Below are 19,658 nucleotides of genomic sequence, written 5' to 3' on the forward strand. Positions count from 1 at the left end.
AACACTTAAAAACAACAGTTAATATTCATAGATTCGATTGTCGGTTTATTATTCGTTATTCATGCAATACGTTCTAAATATAACTCGATAGAGCGACGATATGTTCGGTGTAATATAACAGCGCATATAAATCCGCACTGCACACCGTTGCTACGTTAATTAACTCGCTTTACAACACCGCCGATTAAAAATCATAAACTGACGAACGGCGGAAAATTCATTCAGAGGGGAAGTGGTCGCGTGTTCAGGGCGCCGACGCAGGTCGACGCGTCGCGGCGTCGCTTCGGAGACGCCGATCGTCGCCAGTGCACGTTCGTCTTGAACGCGGAACGTTTCGCGCTTTCATTTCATTCGTCGCAGGTCTTCGTTGCCGTGTGATTCGCCGGACGATACCGTGTGCGTGATGTCTGTACGACGTCCGTGACGAGAGAGAAAAAGCAAAAAACAAAAAAAAAAAAAAAAAAAAACTAAACACCGTGGCAATTTATGCAAACCGTTGAAGCGAAAGCTTCCGCAAGTCAATCGAATCCTCCTCGATGTCAACGATAGTCTCGATCCTTTCTCATTTTTTCTCGACGCCGCATATGTGCATAACTTCACGCCCCGATCGTTTTACTCATGTGCTAGGCTTTAGGTGTGTTGTCGCGCGCGTTTCTGCGAATATAAAAGCTCGTATTATAACGACTTGAGCCGGCGATATGCTGGTTGTACAAGCGTTCGTTCTGTAACACGACTCTGTAACAGGTGATGTCATCTCCACACACAAGTACGATCTGCTCTCGTTTGCGCTTCTCGTTCGTGTCACAGATCTAACGTGGATTCTTTTTTTATGCGCGCACGAATGAAGACATTTTTTCATGATATTTGATATGCGGCTCTCGACTCTGAAAAGAGTCTAAAGAAAGTTTCGAGTTCACTTTGAAATGCAAATTTTAACGTGTAAACTTAACAAATTGCGTACGGACGGTTGTGAGTTTAGGATCGCATTTTAAGTTGAAAGTAAATTAAATCGCACTTTTGACACGGCAAATGTCTCGAGACGCGCATAGAGCGCCCGTGTCGTCGCGTTTTACACGGCAATGCGGACTTTCGGCGCATCCCCCGAGCCAGGATGCACGTAGCCGTGTAATTTGAGCACGCCGCAAGTTCAGCTGGTGCTCGACAACTTTTTGACGCATCCCACTTCACGCTTTCACAGCCTGCGGACGTAGGAAAAAATATCCTTTATCCTCTTGTCGCGTTTTACACGGCAATGCGGACTTTCGGCGCATCCCCCGAGCCAGGATGCACGTAGCCGTGTAATTTGAGCACGCCGCAAGTTCAGCTGGTGCTCGACAACTTTTTGACGCATCCCACTTCACGCTTTCACGGCCTGCGGACGTAGGAAAAAATATCCTCTATCCTCTTGTCCCGGCTTGGATACTTCATTATACGCTATTATAGCGTGCTGCATGTCTCCGAATCAGCTATTCTCTGTTCGGAAGTTTATAGAGATCGTCCCGGTGCTTTTCGCCCTTTACCTCGTTAATGTATCATCAAACGAGCTTGATCGTATTTCCTCATACAGGCAAAAGTGCGAGATAAAACAGTCTCTACTTTAATTAAAAAAAATAAAAAAAAAAAAGAGAGAGACGCGCGCGCGCAAACTATCATTTGATGAATTTTTTAATTTATTTCGTCTTCGTTCATTTCACGCTTTTAAAGCGCGTTTAATTAACCTACATTCGAATGTCTTTTTCATGTACTGTTTGCTGTGTTTCAAAACAGTTTTGAAATAATACACCGCCCAACGTACTTGCCTTCCAAACACAATACGCACAGTTTACAATTAATTTTTATTCATTGTCCGACAACTATAGACACCATTAAGCAATTCGCAGCGAAATTGCGAATCGCTCAGACCGACATTGTTGCTTCATTATTTTATCTTTTATTTACAGTTAATTCTCTGCTAGCAACCCAAATTCGCCATTAGCTCGCGGAATATTTTCGGCTAGATACCAGGCTGCGTGCGGTTATTATTTCCACCTGGACGTTGCTTCGTTGAAATGAGTGTATACGCGAGCGGTAAAATGTAAATTGCTGCATTTTTCTTCCGATCTTCGTTGCGCCTCGTTACCGCGTCTTGAGGTGAACATTTTCTTATCGCGTAAAAAGAAAAAATCCGACCGATATATATTTGTGTGACAAATTGAAGAATCGCACGAAAATCAGGATGAACGCGATGGACATCTTCGTGTTCGATTCGTAATTACGTTGGTGCTACGACAGAGAGAGAGAGAGAGAGAGAGAGGAAAGGACAGGGAAATTGACGACGACGGAGCGAGCGAGATCGAGAGGGACGAAAGAGCAAAATGAGGGCCCCGTTGCTTCTCTTGGGCGGCATCATTGTACTGTCGCTCGCGGTGGCGAGGGCTCTCTCATGTGTGTGCTCGCCGATGGAGTGCGACGTCCTCACCGACGAGGATTGCCCCGGAGGCCTCACCTGGGATCCCTGCAGGTAGGCAACCGTTTTAGCCTTTACCACCCATAGAGATTCCGAACAACTCGATCTACCGTTTCTCGTGAATATGGTCATTTATGTGTGCGCGCGCGCGCGCGCTTCCTGCATCTCTTGTGCTCAAAGGACTTCATTCCCGGAATGTTATCGGAGGTTTATTATCAATATACTCGGCTTTCTATCGGGCGGGATTTTGCACAGAGCAGTTAAGATATTTCACAATATACGCGAAAAGTTGCGCTTGTGGAAGATACGGGGAGGTATTTCAATAACAAGCTTTGATAACCGAGGAGGAAAAAAACGTAGGATTCCGTTGCATAATTCGGATCATACACGGTATTTGCATAATAATTGTTGCTACGTTTTCTTTGCCGCCGAGGATGTGTCTTTTCTATATTTTGCGCGAAAGCGTAATTTTCAATTTGCCCGACTAAAGTCTGACCGCTTCTTTGTGCGTGTGTCCCGTTGCGTTTTACTAGCGTGTTGTAATTAGTTCCGCGAGTATAGTGAGCAATTAAAACACACGGCTACAATAAGGTCCTTCCTCCCTCGCCCGCGTTCTTTTTTCTCTGCAGACGGCAAAAAACAGTTGCCCTTTGTTGTTCATTCACGTTTATGCCTCTCCTATGCGCGTATTACGTTTTCACGCGCTAGCGAAACATTTGCGGGAAAAGAATGAATACATCCGCGAGTGAACGAGATGAGCGGACCGCCGAGCAAACCTCCACGCGGTCGAATGTACTAAAGGCGGCGCGAATTGTTCTGTTACACGATAACGTTTTATCATCGAGGTGTTCGATTATCCTATGTGTGGCCGACATGCTGCGAGATCCCCGTACCCTTGGGTCTATTTTTGCCGATCCGCAACGAGCATTATTACGTCAGTTGATGTTACACATTCCGTACAAATGCGAATTGCTGAGTCAGTGTAACACCTGAGTTTTAAGCGCCGCCGTGTTTTATCGCTCGCACGAACAACTCGATACAAAACAGGTCAATCGCGCTTAAATATAAATATAGGTCGTTAAGAACAACAATATTTTACTCGCAATAGAAAGACGTAACATTTTGTGTGTGTATTCGATATATATATCTCATATATATATATATACTAATCGTGCAATGCAAGTTACTTTTACAACTTATATCAATTTTTTCACACATTTTTCCTGTATGTAATATATATATATATATAATAATATAATAATATATAATATATATATAATAGATCGTAAAACTAGCTTGCATTGCACGATCATTTATTTGTGCTAATTTTAGCTTATCGTTACTCTCAACATATTTTGTCGTGGAAGTTTTATATTCGTAAATTATTCACCTGCTTCGTTATTAAATAAAGGTGTAAAATATATAACATAATCACGCGTTAATGTTGCTAAGTACACCCTTGTAAGTCCCTTTAACGGAAGAACGAACTTACAGGTGTATCTCCTTTAACAAATATTTGCGAGGAAAGTTTCAAGATAAATTCTACTTCGTACGTATGAAATACACGATCGATAGCGTCGCTATGCAAGTCTGCGATAACAATACATCGCAAAATCAGATTGATGTCGATAAATGGCTTAGCGAAAGCGTGTACTTATGTGAATCAAAATAGAAAATTGCCATTGTGTGTGTGTGCGCGCACGCTACTGTGCAAGACTGACTTATTTGTTACGTAAAATGACAGAAGAAGGCGAGAAAAGAGTGTATAAATGTTGCAGATTTTTCTCTCATAATAAATGTCTTTTGCGTATACGTGTCACGTTTGTAGATCAATTCCTTTAAACATTGAAGTTATTGAAGCGTAAAAACAAGTACTAAAGAGCTGTATCATAAAATCGATAATATCTCGTTCCAAGATATCTATGGAGGTCAATCTTGATTAGATATCTCCGATACAGACACAAGGTTTCGATGATTCACGGCTTTACGGACACTTTGATCGGTTTACAATACAGTATCTATTACACAATACGCAATTAGAGAGGTCTTTCATCTTTTCTACATTTACAAGTACTGGAGTATATAGATAGATGAAACAACTCTTTAAAAATCGCGGCTCTTCTCGCCGCCACTCGAGAAATGTGCGCGGGGGTAAGGTTGCGCGAAATTTTTCCTTTTTCTTTTTTCTTTCTTTCTCTCTCTCTCTCTCTCTTCTGCTCCTTTACGATCAGAAAAGTTACTCGTAAGATGAACAATTTCAACGTAATTGCTTTTCAAGTGCGAGACAAAGATTGATGCTCGCGCGAGAATCGAATAAGAATCGCGTCCGACTGAGAATTGTGAATTGAGATCAAGCTGTGAATTATGCGTTAGATTAAATTCTTGAATGAGAACGTGGATGGGAAAGTTTCGGGCAAAACATAGGTAGATATTTATACCGTAAGTGTAAGCTATATATGAAAGAGCTAGTGATCTTAAAGATAACTTATTTTCGCGTCATTGAAAATCACAAAAGCGAATTCTTTATACGAAATTTATACGAGAGACTTCGGAAAAATCTTTATATACCATCGAAAAGCTTATCCGCCAAAAGCGTTCCGGTTTTCCTATATTATTTTGCCTCGCTTATATTTCTCCGGTATTTCAGGATACACACAGTCGCGATAATACAGTCGCGCACGAGCGTATCGATACAATATGCTGATTCTCGAAAATGTCGAAATTGAATTTCAAAGGAAGAGACGCGCGGAAATGGAGAAAGAATTCTCCGAAGTGGCCTCGGACAGTTATAGCATCTTTCCCGAAGGACCTTTGCGAATTCAATAGGTGTACCTAACGTTTATTGCGCTGTGGAATTTCCGGTAGCGAAGTTCTTACGGGAGTCTCGGCGATTCAGAGGAGACCTGGTGGATTGGTGTGGCAACGGCATCGACCATCGAAAACCGTTTGATGACGATACTGAAAGATAGTCGGAGTAGTTTCGACGAAGTAGTTTAAGAAACAAAGAGAGAGAGAATGAGAGAAAGAGAGAGAGAGAGAGAGAGAGAAAAGAGACAAGAGAAAAGTTCCATGCGTTCACAATTCTCTCAGTGGGATTATTAACACTATATGCAAATTTATCGAGCGTATCATATCAATACCATCGTATTTATGAGATGCCGATAAATTGTTGCGGTCGTTAGAGACGCCGGTATCAGACACGTTACTTTTTTTTTCGATCCATTACTGTTTTTATCCGTTCTTTCTTGCCGCATTATTTCATTCACATATACATGTATGCGCGATAACCGCGATACAAGAGAGATGTACCGTTCAATTTCGCGGCTACTATACGCGCGGTGCTGTGTGTCGTTCGTGCGTATTTCAATGACATTTCTCCCATTCTTTGTTGAATTCTCAGTGCAAACACCCGGTTTCAAGCTGTTTGGAATCCGGATGTCATACCAATGTCTCAATTACGGTTTCAATCATGATTTCAACGCACGATCTGGAAATCTCATTAAACGCAATCCTGTTGTTTCGGAAAAAGATTGCGTTGTTACGATATCAGTGAAATAAAAAATGGATAAATCTTGAGAACGCGCGCGCGCGCGTGACGATGGTTTTAATAATTTCAAAGGAAATAATATTTTACACAATATGTGTTCTCGAATGAGATAAATCATAACAGTAATAAGATACACACATTTCATTGTTTTATTTCGTATCATCGCTTTGATTATATCTTTTGTTCTGCGAGATATGTTCTTTTGCGTCATAGAAGAATATGCAAGAAAAGTCCATAGCAATAGATTGTTTCGCGGAAAAGCGATGGCGAACGTGAAGGAGAAGACTCGACTCGCGTTGCTGTCGAGACGACGACGTAATAAAATTCCTGGTTGCAGTTGACAATTTTCCGCGAGATTATTTTCCGTGCGGTGCATACCGCAGGCTGTGCCTTGAAATTCCTTTCGTTCTTTTTTTCTTCTTTTTTTCCACCAGAACTTAGCGGTAAGACTATGCTCCGTGCTGCTGAGCATGCTGCGCGCGCGAAAGTGATATGCACTTGCATAATATGTGGAAGCTTCTCATTTTCTTCACATCTCGATTCAAGTCAAGTTTTCTTCGGGATAAAAATGCAAATATCACACTGCACTTGCGCCAAGATTTATACATCGGGATTATACAAATCTTACAGTGATATTTCAGAACAAAAAGAAAAGAAAAGAAAGAAAGAGTACGATGCCGGCTTTGTGAAATAAATATATCATGTAAAAAGAGCTGAAGTTTGCGGACTGAAATTATTTTGAAATCTCCATTTCAGCGTAAGACTCAGCGGTTTTTGCAAACTCAGTTTTATTTTTATTTTTTTTTTGTTTTTCACATAAATGTGAAGGTGACTTTTCTCAAAACCGTACCGAGCGAGCAATATGTTTATATCTCAATAATTTGCATAATAAAAATGCGTTCAACATTACACATGTAAGACACGTCAAAGTTTTCTCAGCTGCACAGCCGCTTTTGAAACGATGAGACGCGAACAACATCGCACTTTTTTGTTTTGCACGAGTGTAAGGAAGATATAAAGCCCTTAGAAGAAGCGCTTTGTATCTTTAAAACATTTGTATCCTCTTGTCGCCCGCAGGGTTTCTCACAAAGAAACAAATAGTCGTATTCGGATCGAAATAAACTGGGTGACTGCGGTGCACACGTGTAGCCCCATTTCATTTCGTCTATATCTCATATGTTGGCAACAAAATTTTCCGCTGTTCCGTTTTCCGCTGATAAAAAAAAAAGACAAAAAAAAAAACAACAGATTGATCCTCTCGTTGAGTCTGGTACATATTCAACTCTCAAACATGACAGAGCTGAATATATTTTCAGCGCACGTTACTGACGAGCAGCGGTAACAACAAGAGCTAATAATACTACTCGTTTATATTGCGTAGAAACCAATTTTCCTCCTTTGTGACGTTAGAATGTACGAAACATTTTTGTGCACATACGCGACAAATCCATTGCATTGCATTTTTATGAACACCTTTTCTCGAGTTTAATTTTCCAATAAAATAAATTTAGACACATTTAGCCAGACACGTGTAACAAATATTGTCGGTACACGATCACGTGATGCAAACACGCGTGAGAGATACGCAGTAGTCTAATTATACTACACTTTCCACTTGAGTTATTTTATTGGCTAGAAATTGCCTGTCGTGTGTAAAGTAACTTGATTTATGTGTATCGAGCATATTCTGCATCGTTATATATACATGCATATACTTTTTTTTCTTATACATATATATAAAACCCACATATTGATCGAGTTTTATGTGTTTGCAGGTGTTGCAAAGTATGCGCGCGAGTTGAGGGCGAGCCTTGCGGCGGTCTCTTTGGTTTTTCGGGGACCTGCGCCATCGGTCTGCAATGTGTAATCAAGAATCTGCTTGTGCATCGCAGCCGCGAAATAGACGAAGGTGTCTGCACGAGTGAGTACAACGAAAGCGTTTTGATTTAAATTGAGATATTTCTGAGCGATAAGAGAGAGCCCTTATCTGTAAAACTTAAATCACAATCACACTTAGTTACGTCAAAACAAACGCAATTTCCAAGATACGATTACAATGATGGAAATGATAATAAACACCCTCGGTTTGTTACCATTCCGTTGCTTGTGGAAATTTGCGCAGCGAAATATAATATCGGTTGTAGGAAATTTGTTCCTGTTTTTTAATCTTTTTTTACATTAAATTATGTATATCCTGAAATATACTAAAAAAGTGATACTTTTGCAATTACATATTATAATATTTGTTTTACCGTAAGCCCCTAGAACGTGAATTTCGCGCGTATATTTCTCAGCGAAAATTCACGCTAAATTCACAGAAATAATCCGATGATTGTTTCGTCGAGGATACAATGTATACCGCCGTCTGCATTTAATAAGCGTAAAATCGATAATAAATCTATGTGTGAAACGTTTCTGTGTGTACACATTCGCGTCAGTATGATTATATTTGAAAACGTTATTTCCCTTTCGGTTTATACTCCGCAGAATTACGCGTTATTCGCGGGGATAATTGGATAGCTCGATGTGAGAGAAACTAATCACAAGTGACGTATGACAATTACACAGTTACTATTCCACAATTTTAATTCGCGCATTTTAATAAGATGAAAAAGTGCGCGGTTGATGTTATTATCGAATATATTGTTTGCACGTAACAAAGTGATAAAATTATATCTGCAAAAAAAAACAACAAATCTAAACTTCGTACAGTATATAAAAATTACTCTCTCTCCTTAATATTTGTGAAATTATATTATGAGATATATAATGTTTATAGAATGTTTTTCCTCTCCGTAACATCTCCACTTTATCTCTGATACGCGACAAGGTCAGGTCAAACAGATAATCGAGGCCGTTGATTATCTGGAACAATGTAATGATAAAATCGATAGTTATTATAAAGCGATAAAAAAAATTCATTTAACGTTTTGCTGACATCTCTGTCTCGTAATATCAATTTAAAACAAATTTCAGACTACGAAATTCTGTGCGGCGTTAATATTGCGCGGTGTGCAAACCACGCTTATTATTTGTATGAAACAAACAGCACAGTAGTATTCCGCACGGTATATTAAATTATGGTGCATTGTTGGCTGGATGTGTAAAGCTTACAATCAAATACACGCGTACAAATACACACGTACGTACACACCGAGGTACTTTAAATCGACGACGTCGCTTTTATCTGTACAAGTTACTCCACTTGTTCGAATAAAAAAAAAAAAAAAAAAATGGTATGGCGGTCGAGGTCATAGAGAAAAAGAACGCGCTGTAGTTCGCGTGAAACTTGGGTGGGACTCTCCAAATGGAAAAGTTAGTTTAGGTAAAGTCATGTTTGCGCGTGAACACATTACTTTTCACTTAGAAATTTTCCGCCGCGCCTCGTACATATTGACCTCATTCTCTACCTGAGATAATAGTTCATTGTTGGTATACGCATATTCATGGTACATATACAAGGTGTCCCAGAATTGCCGTACAATCTCTCGTAGGCAGGTAGAAGGAATAAAACTGAGTCGAAAAGTCCTGAACCATTTTTTTCTGTTATTTATAATAAAGGAGTAATTATTGAGTAAATCAGGCCAATCAGCGCAGATCTTTAGCCATACGCACGTCAGTGAGCGCTCACACACACGAGGCGCGCGGCTCACTGACGTGCGTCTGGCTAAAGGTCTGCGCTGAATGGCCTGATTTACTCAATAATTACTCCTTTATTATAAATAATAGAAAAAAATGGTTCAGGACTTTGTGACTCAGTTTCACTCCTTCTACCTGCCTACGAGAGATTGTACGGCAATTCTGGGACACCCTGTATAAGTGTACTCGCGTACATAGGAGACATATGTAATCTTCATAACACGATCTTCTTGCGCAAGGCGTTTGAAGAATTCTTGTAAGTGTTGTCTTACTAAATATTTTTAATTGTGCATGTTACGTGTGATTATAAAAATGACATATATATATTTTTTTTTTGTTCAATACTACGCGCTTATGAGATCTTGAGGGGTTTGCGATTACATTAATTATGTAATCAACTGCTAAAGTTTTTTATAAATGTTTTTTACTTTTGTGCAGTGGATAAGTTTTCCTTCGTGTTTACATAGCTGGAATAGATAAACCACGTGAATAGCCTTAATGCGAATCTCGCCGCGATAGTCAACTCGGAGAACATTAAGGTGTACTTCACTCCATTACAATACACGCCTCTTCACTATTCTTGCGGAGCCATGCATCTCGATTTGTGCATAGTTACCGCTGTACAAAGAATAAAGAGAAAACAGAATTTTAAGAACGAAGACACATTCACAGTTTACTTAAGAAAACTTGGCACAATCGTTTCTTTGTACACATTTGAATTGTCGATAACTTGGAAATGTCCCATGTACCTTTTGAAGAGAAATTTGTTATACACAGTATTTTTAACTTTTTTTTTTTTTAAAGAATTACACTCGAGGAGAATTTTCTGAATTCTCGCAGTTTAAAATAAACTGCTTAGACAGGACAATGTTTAACGATCCTTTTTGATTTGATTTGCGTACTATCGATAATTACTTCGAAAAAGAATACTCGCTTTCATTTTCCGACTCATTGAATAATCGACTCGCGAATCCAAGACTCTTTATTCAGTTGTACCACCTCGTCCTTTTCACTTGTTGTTTTTTTTTTTTTTTTTTGCACTGGCTCGATGTCCTTCGCCTCTTTTGAAAGTTCTTAACGCTTTGAACAGAATCGCGCCGGTGAATCTAAAAGTTAACGATCCCGAGCCGCTCGCGAATCTAATTGAGCGATTTTTGAACTTGTTATAACTCGGATTTTCCAAACTATAGTCAAACGACGATTTCAAAAGCACTGCGTTCAGGAAAGGAAGTAATTAAGAGCTTCTGAGAGCCACAAAATACTTTCATGAAAAACGTTTCGGATTCTTCAAAGAACGAAACTTTTTGCTGCAATATTTTAGTTTCTAGCAAAACCACTCACCTGTTGTAGGATATTCAAATATTGGATCTCGAATTAGGTACTTGAAAACTCCGGAACATTCTGCACAAATAAATTACGATAAGTAACTTGCAACACAAATACTTAATTATTATGTTAATAATATCAAAAATATACGTATTATATATGTATTAATAACATTAATAACATTACAATAATAATAAAAAATCAATAAAATATTTTCAATATAAGTTGAAACTAATATTGCGATTTCAAGTATATTTCTGAGTGTGCTAATACAAATTTCATCCGCTGGAAATGTGTCAAAATATATTCTCTTGTTATAATTTTATATTAGCGGATTTTATAATTTTCTATATTAAAACATGGCGCATCGTAATTCGATTTATTATTTTACACTCGTAAAATAATCGTCGACGGAGAGAGACGATACTGTATTTATAATTTTGGATTTTTGGTAAAAAGTAAAATATACAGTAATATGTACTTTAAATCTCTTATACGCCAGTCATGTTTGGTCGCGTATGTTGCGCGCAACATTCACGTCAATTTTCACCCAACTAGGACATTTTGGCGATCTCTTACTGACAGCCAGCGTATCAAAATACGAATATACATGCGGATGTGTTTGGTCTGTGTATTAGCAACGCGCGATCGCATCACTTTTGTGCGTGATGCGATCTCTCACGTCCGGCTTCGGTTTGATGCGCGTCGAACCGAAATACGACGACGTGCCTAGATTTATCGATCAGCGTCGGAAACAAGGTGTAGGATGTTTAATGGGAAATTTGACTTGGAAATTTTCCGTGGCTTTTCGATTTTCCAAATTTCGTGCCGCTGCTGTCGCGCAACCGGCCGACGTCGCGTTTTAAACGCGTTGTGTTTTTTTGCAACAAACGATGAAGCTTTTGTTTCGTGAAGGCACGGGAGTAATTCGTTTCGCAGCGTTTACACTTCAATACGGACGAGCCAGACACGCAAAAATGGATCCACTTGTTTCGAGAGCAATACACCGGACATTTATGATACTTTAACAGCAATGTATTATATTTGCATTTGCGCTGCGCAAATATATATGTATACGTATATATATTGCTGCAAATTAATTATACTTGTTGGGCAACTCGAATTTTGATGCGAGTATTGTTGCCTAACGAGCGTCACACAAAAGATACTCAAATGTGTCGTTTCAATAAATTTAAAGTGAATTATAACCCGCAAAATGCAAACAAAAATTTTCGTCAAGTTTAAATCTATTCGTAATATTGTCGTCATTATTTTGCATATATAAACGTCGTGTACTTTTTATATTCAGTTAAAACATATATATAGTTTATCTTAATAAATAATTATATACTTTTTCTCGAATTATTGATCGAATTTTACAAGTAATACGTATGTAATCTGGACAATGATAAGACTGTAATGTAGCTGATACGTGTGTGTGTATTGGGAAAGAGGTAGCGCGTAGACTATGTCACTACATACTTGGTTGCTCGCACAGAATCAGTACTATAAAATTAGTGCGCTATTCTCTCTCTCTCTCTCTCTTGTTTCAAAGCATAGGAACTCACCCTGTACAGAAAGGCAGTAAAGGGTCCGCTTGTCGCGGAACTCAAACTTCAAGAAACTGTCTTCAACTCGACATTTCCAACAAACTTCGACACTGGCGTTTTGAAACGCTCCAATAATAACTGCTCCTCGTACATTATCTTCTCATTATTATCTTAAAGCAGACGGTAATTGAGTTAACTTGATTCGATTTTCTGTGTGCCTTCTGTATCCGACCCTAATGTTTGCGTTTCCGCGATCTTGCTTCTTCTAGCTTTTCGATTTGCATTATATTATTCAGAGAACGCTCTACACTTATTAGTTTTGCGTTGTTCTGTTGAGAGACAGAAAAAAAAATGGACTCCGAAAGAGTAAAACTAGCTGTAAACTAACTGTTAATCTCATAAATGTTGAATAGACCACTTTCCAGGTCGAATTAAGAAACTTGCCTGCTGCTGCTGCTGCTGCTGTTTCATTGAGTTCACGCGATGAGAAAGTCCAAGTTTTCTAGTCAATATTTCTAATGTACGAATATAAGTGTATATTGTAAATGTTATGTATTTATATTTTATCGTTATATTTTCTTTTATAAAAGTAAAAATATCGCCTGAATGTGAAAAATCTTCAATTTTGAAATTTTACATTAAATCGCAACGAAATTATTCAAATCGGCATCAAAATAGCTTTCAAATATTTCTTAAACGAAAACAGAGAGAGAGAGAGAGAGAGAGAGAATGTAAATCACAAACGAACGCAGAATGCGGGACGAAATAACTCGGTTAACACGCCTTGCGCAGAGTTACGTATTGAAAAATCGAAAGAAGCGCAGTTGATTCAACCGATGTAACCCGGTGTATGCGACGCGCCGATTGCAACCGGCGAGTCACACACATAAAAAGCGTTATCGCCGATGTTCCGCCCGCGTATGTTGTTTGCAATCGACGAGTCTATCGAGCTACGAAATTTCAAAAACGAACGTCAATCAAACAGGTCACCAAAATGTCGCCTGGCTAACACGATTTTACAGCGCCGTTTAGTAGTCGCAATTTGCGGTGATCGATCTTTTCGTGCATCGGCTACATGCACATTTAAGCGAGTAATCCTCCCATACACACAAGCACGAAAAATACAGTGCCCACGTAGAGAGGAGAGAAAGGGAGAAAAAGAATAATCGATTTGACTTGATAGACCCTCCTTCTTACAGACCTTTCGTGCAGAAACATGAACTAGATGTATATTATCCGTACAATTGTGTACAGCAAATCGCAAAGTCACTTTTCCGATTTGATGTAACGCACGATAAAACGCTGTGAACGTAAAGGTCAATTACGTGATTCCGATGGAAATATACATTGACGTCGCTCTGAATACAGATCGATTTATCAAATGCGATTGCATTTGTAATATACAAGATGTACCGGATTCTACGACACGTTCATTCTGTACGTGATATCACGCGGAGTGTTTGTACTTTTCGTGTGTGATATACGAAAGAATTATGGAAGATATTGTTAAAAAAAAAAACATAACAACAAATTATATTCAAACATCTGCGTGAGAAATGTCGCACGTGTCAAGTCTGTGTGCTCGCGGGTTTCTTATAAAAATGCACCTCAGGTTTCCATGGTTTCGTTTATAGACAAGAATAAATATTTTCTTTTATCCTCGGAATGAAGTAACGCAAATAATGAATATGTATATTTGCAACATTTTTCTTGATACACGCGTGGGTTAGTATCGCGCCGCGATATTATCGCAAGACAAAAAATTTCTCTCCCGCACGCAAGCATAAAAAACAAAGATAATGAATATAAAGCAATAAATATGATCTATGTGGAATCGCGCACGCTTGTACAAAAAATATAATGCTTTTTTTACTTCGAGTATTAAAATAAATCAGTTTTAAGCACGATATATCGTTAAATTAAAACGAAACTATCTTTCGATCTAAGTAGTAAACTTTTTCCCAACACTATTCTCGGCGCGAGAACATTGCGCTGTGACTACGAATTCGCCGACTCGAGGGCTGATACAATCTTCCTTGAAAATTTTTAATCAATTTCCATCCGCGCGCTTTTCCTTCCCATCATGCTAAGTATGTTATCTCGAGGATAGCCTGGCACATTTAAGAAAAGAACTGTGTACACACAGATACAACTCGTACAACTGGTATAGCTCGACTCGAACCCGGCGCGTATACACACGGTTGCCGTTTGACGTTGGCAGCGGGAAGCAAGACGCTCAGTATTCATGGAATATCGTTGCTCGAACGTGGCGAGTTGGTAGGATACAAATTAGTTTAGCCCCTTTCGCGTATTCGCTGGCGGCACAGTGGCGTATTCAAAAATATTCCCGCATCTATCGAAAAACTACCGCGTCTTTGCACGCGTCAAACACACCGAGCGCGAATACCTGTATAGATATACAATATTTCTCGGCGTATCTTAACTTCTCGATCTGACATCTTTTTCGCCTTCTCACGTCGCTATCATGTGCAAGGAAATTTTCGGCGCCTCGATGCTTAAGGAAATTTCGGCTTCGCCGCCGAAACGAAGATACATAAACCGCAAACGCGCGCGACGACAGTTTTGCCGATGACGCGTGTACCCGTGATGCAGGAGTTTGACAGGACTTTGCTTATATATTTCCGTTAATGTTTAGGATGGATTTTGAAATGTGATGGATTTGTCGTGAACACGCGCGCATGCGCGCGCGAGAGAGAAAGAAAGCAAGTAAATTCTATTTCCTGCAAAATGTTGGCGGATATATAATTCATTAATTTTCATTTCGGCGCATATACGATTTTGTATAACGAAAATTCGAGTCTGTCGGCAGTTAATAAATCACCGCAACATTCTCACTCTGCTTTGTGTTTGCAATGCACACGAAGAAATTAAATGCTATATACTTGCTATGTCATTTAATATGTATTCCATAATTATCATGTGTGGCGTAGAAGTAGGTTATTTGACTTGCACATACATACATATACAGTGTCAAATACACCCATTACACAATTGTAAATATAACCTGGCGCGCCGTTTGACATTCCGCATGAACAAGATTATTGTGGAATATTTTCCACAAGAACGATCAACGAAATGCCACGTGAATGTCAAAATTTACGTACTCGACGTTGACAATATAACCGATTAATGGAATATGTATTGGACGTGATTTTATCATTACAAATGTGATTCATGATGTGGAAATTGCTTTATTAATCAATAATGCTGTTGGAAACTTATAGAGAATTTAATTGATTATTATTTAAATGCGCATGTATAAAAAATAAATACGAGAAATCTATTGGTTATTAAATTAAATACAGTTAATAAATTGCTTAAAGCGAGAAATAACTTTCAATCACCTCGATGTTTCAATACTGCGCTAAATTGAAGCAACTTGTAGATCGATCTAATATTTTATTATTACACATTTATTTTTCCGCCTCTTTTAATACCTCTCTCGTTGAATGGCATTCTATTAAATTTATCTTCATTCGTATACAGAGCACGCTGCAGGATACATATGCTTACAGATTGCCATCGATATTAGTACACGCCGCGCGCTCGCCTCGTCACTACACACACATATACGTTTCTGATATAAATCAATGTTTATTACATAGATTTATTACGTAACATGCGTCTCAATTAAAGTAATTTATTTTAATTGCGGCACTGAAACAATATTCGCCGCGTACAAAAATTTCGCGCGTTAACTCGAACGCCGACCACTTTCCCAGACTGATGAAGATAAAAAAGTGGACAATTTCAAGTGACATTTATCGTCGTGTTCGCCATCGCCATTATCGAACATTTATCGCCGGGATATTTGTACAGGCGCTTGTTTCCCGGCTCGAGGTCCCTCTCTCGGGAGCTCTTCCGAGAATTTTAGGATACAGGTGTGAGACCGGAGTGTCAATAAAATATTTACGGTTAACAGGCGAGATATGTTTATGTAAATAAATTGCTCGTGGTGTGTTTACCATAGCGTGTAACTTTTTGGACGTGGAAAGGGAAATTTGCTGCAGAAAGGTGCGCGCATGATGTGACGTTTTATGCAAATAGCGATTCGCTGTGAGGAAACACAATGTACGGCGGACACTCGTGACGTTCCCGCTGCAAAAAGAGCATCGTCAAAAGAGCCTTCCTTGCGGTGTATTCGACACGTCGAGCAGAACCGGCGCGGATAAATTTATATGAAAAATGATGAGACTTAAGCTCCTCAATTGTGAAGAGCTCCCGCGGAATAATTTTCTTTGAAGATATCTACTTATATAAACGTTAGGAAGATATATTTCATATAGATCAGAAAGAGATATTTTTCTTTATTGTGTTTTCAATTATACCGCTGGTAATGAGTTCTTCTAAAAAAAAATTCTTTATAGTTTGACTTTCTGACTCTCTCGTTCAAATTTAAATCCACGTCGTTTGTCGAGATCAAGGATTACATGATGAAAAGAATAGGCTTCTTTCCCGGGATTATCTTCTCTAAAAAGTTTCTTTTTGCGAAAAAAAAAAGAAATGAGCGAAATGTTATTTTCTAGACAATTTTTCGAACATTATGACGGGAGTTCATTTGGTCGCTGAGGTTTTGAGAAGCACAATCATTACCCTACAAAAGAGCGTCCACTGAAACGAGACAAGCCAGCTTCCACGATGCTATCGCGAGAAAATAAGCGAATAAGAAACCCGGTAAAAGAGACGGAGAGAATGAGAAAGTGGAGGAAGAGGGAAGCGCGAAAACGGCACAAGTATCTGAACATTTACAGGCCATTTCCTTTCCCGCCTCCTCATAATGACGTTATTGCCTTCTTGAGGTTGAATGGTGGATGGCGACAGCGGGGAGTCCTATCTCGAAGTCGCTAACCACGGTCATTATTGGTTTTCGTTTGGTAACACCAGGCATGTAAATTCTCTTGCGGGAGCCAAACACTGCTGTAAATGTTGCGATCTGTTTCGCATCTTTTTGCGCGATAAGTCGTGACAAATATGGCCGATCGGCTCGGTGGTGATTTCTTTATTGAGTCGGCAAATTTGCATATGGATAAATTTTCGCTCGCATGTTTCGCAAAGAACAACTCTGAAACATTTCTCCACTAGCGCGATATGCTAAGAAAATTTTAAGATTGATAACGGACACGGCTCGTTTCCTAAATTTCTCTTTCTTATTTTTTCCTCTTACGTATATATTTTCTCTCGATATATATTTTTTTTAGATATGTTACGTTTTTTTCCTGAAGAAATAAACGTACATAAAAAACGAACAAACATACAATTATTGTAATAGAATTCCAATTTTCAGGTAAATTTTTTTCTTTCAGATAAGTTTCTTTCATGCCGTATTATAAAAATCAATTTTACAGGAAACTTCGCTCCAACTTTCGCTTTGTTATATAAAACTATGACAAGGTATATTATAGGCAAATCACAATTTTATTTTTTTCTGTTACTTTTTTATACTTTTTCATCTTAGTGTATACGGAAGCGTTTTAAAGTTTCTTTACTAACTTTTGTGGATATAATACATGAAGGAACATAATAGAGGCGTGGAGGAACCTCGATACCTTCGATATTAAGATCGCTTTTAATCTGTTTCGTCATTGTATCGCGCTCAAAAGATATTAAATCTCGGTAACACACAGTTGCTATCGTATAATAAAGTTGGAATAGATTTACGCTAGAGTTTGTTTTGTAATAAGAATTAATCGAACACACAATGCAATTTTGCCGCGTCTTTTGTATCATTTATATGTGTCACGTTGTAACATTTTTCTAGAAAAAAAGGTTTACTTTGATCTGTCGCTAAGTAAAAGTTAGGATTGACGTTAGAGCAGATGTTACTTGTAACGTGCATTTTGAATATTTTATGGCATATTTCACGGCTACACATATTTCTCGCACGAAAAGCAAAAGTTATATGTAACATTTCGAGAAACGCGACACGCCTTCGTTTGTCCACGACACATTACAGATCTATCTATTTTGTATTTGCTAACGCGAAGAGGCGAATTTTGTCCGATTCTTACGATTTGTAACAGTCAAAATTTAATCGTGAGCGTGTTTCATTCGCTCGCAATTTACGCACGTAAACGGCAGTTCGCACCTCTTTTCACTACGGTCACCGGATTAAAAAAATGAAATTATATACGACCAGATGAGGGGAGAGTTTTACCATGAAATATCGACTTGGCAACGCTATCTCGACGAACCACGTATTCCCTCTCTGTGTGTATACACGTACATAACGGTGTATACGTACATCGTTTACCGAGCGGCGAAGAGATATCGGTAACGATTAGCTAACGCGAGCGCGTCGATTTATAAATGTCGCCGGCTTTCAAAAGCAAACTTCTGCGCCGCAAACAACGTTCGCATAATAAATTAGTAACACATATTACGCGGCTGTCACGGTGCATTGTAATATTTACACTGCGCCGTGGTAGCCGTTTCTCTCGTCTGGCTCGTCTGCAGTTGTGAACGTTCCCCGTATGCAAATTCAGTCAAGTGGATTAGCCCGGGACGGAAAAATGTGCCAACTTTTACTTAGGCGTTAAAACGATCCTAATGCAAATCGTCGGGATACGGAAAACGTGTGTAAAAGTTAAACGGTCGTATTGCGTCTTTAAGCGCGGTTTTATCCGCGTGATATGAAAAAAGTTAGTGCCGGGCACATTTTCTGCTTTCGGATACTTCTGATTCAATATTTATATCTGTTTTTTTTTATTTTTTTTATTCAATATAAAGTTCAGAAATAATTTTTGTCCACATACATATCTATTATCTTATCGCAACGGTTTTTCTTTTGAAGCGAAAAGTAATTGGAATAAATGGTAAATATACAGAAAAGGTCACCCCCCTCCGATTTCAATGAGCTTGACATATGTTGTCAAGGACACCTTCCTGAGTAACAATCCGTAAATTTTAGCCGTCGCTCGTTGTTAATAAAAAAGTTATGAACAATTGAAGTTTGAAAACTAAGGCTACTGCTTACACGCTTATAACACGAACAAAAAGAATAAAAAAGTAGCCTTCAAAATATCGTACATACTAAATATTTACTTTACAAAGACGTATAATGTCAATAAGTATGTAGAGGTCGGAAACAAATGTTATGATGTATTTCTCACTCCTTCTTATATTCAATATT

At 38.7% G+C, this 19,658-nt stretch overlaps 1 protein-coding gene across 1 annotated transcript in view; it reads left to right on the plus strand.

Annotated features, from left to right (window-relative positions):
- Positions 1–323: 323 nt before the first annotated feature.
- Positions 324–19,658, plus strand: part of LOC109864069 (venom protein 302) — a gene marked incomplete at its 3' end in the record, with an annotated part of 38,137 nt that continues 18,802 nt past the window's right edge. The window contains exons 1-3 of the mRNA XM_020444919.1: positions 324–634; positions 1,941–2,500; positions 7,769–7,914. Of these exons, the coding sequence (XP_020300508.1) occupies positions 2,355–2,500; positions 7,769–7,914 (292 nt within the window). The remainder of the gene's footprint in view (positions 635–1,940; positions 2,501–7,768; positions 7,915–19,658) is intronic.

This window comes from Pseudomyrmex gracilis, unplaced genomic scaffold (assembly GCF_002006095.1).
Source record: "Pseudomyrmex gracilis isolate BER0280 unplaced genomic scaffold, ASM200609v1 scaffold_0, whole genome shotgun sequence".
Taxonomy (NCBI): Eukaryota; Metazoa; Arthropoda; class Insecta; order Hymenoptera; family Formicidae; genus Pseudomyrmex; species Pseudomyrmex gracilis.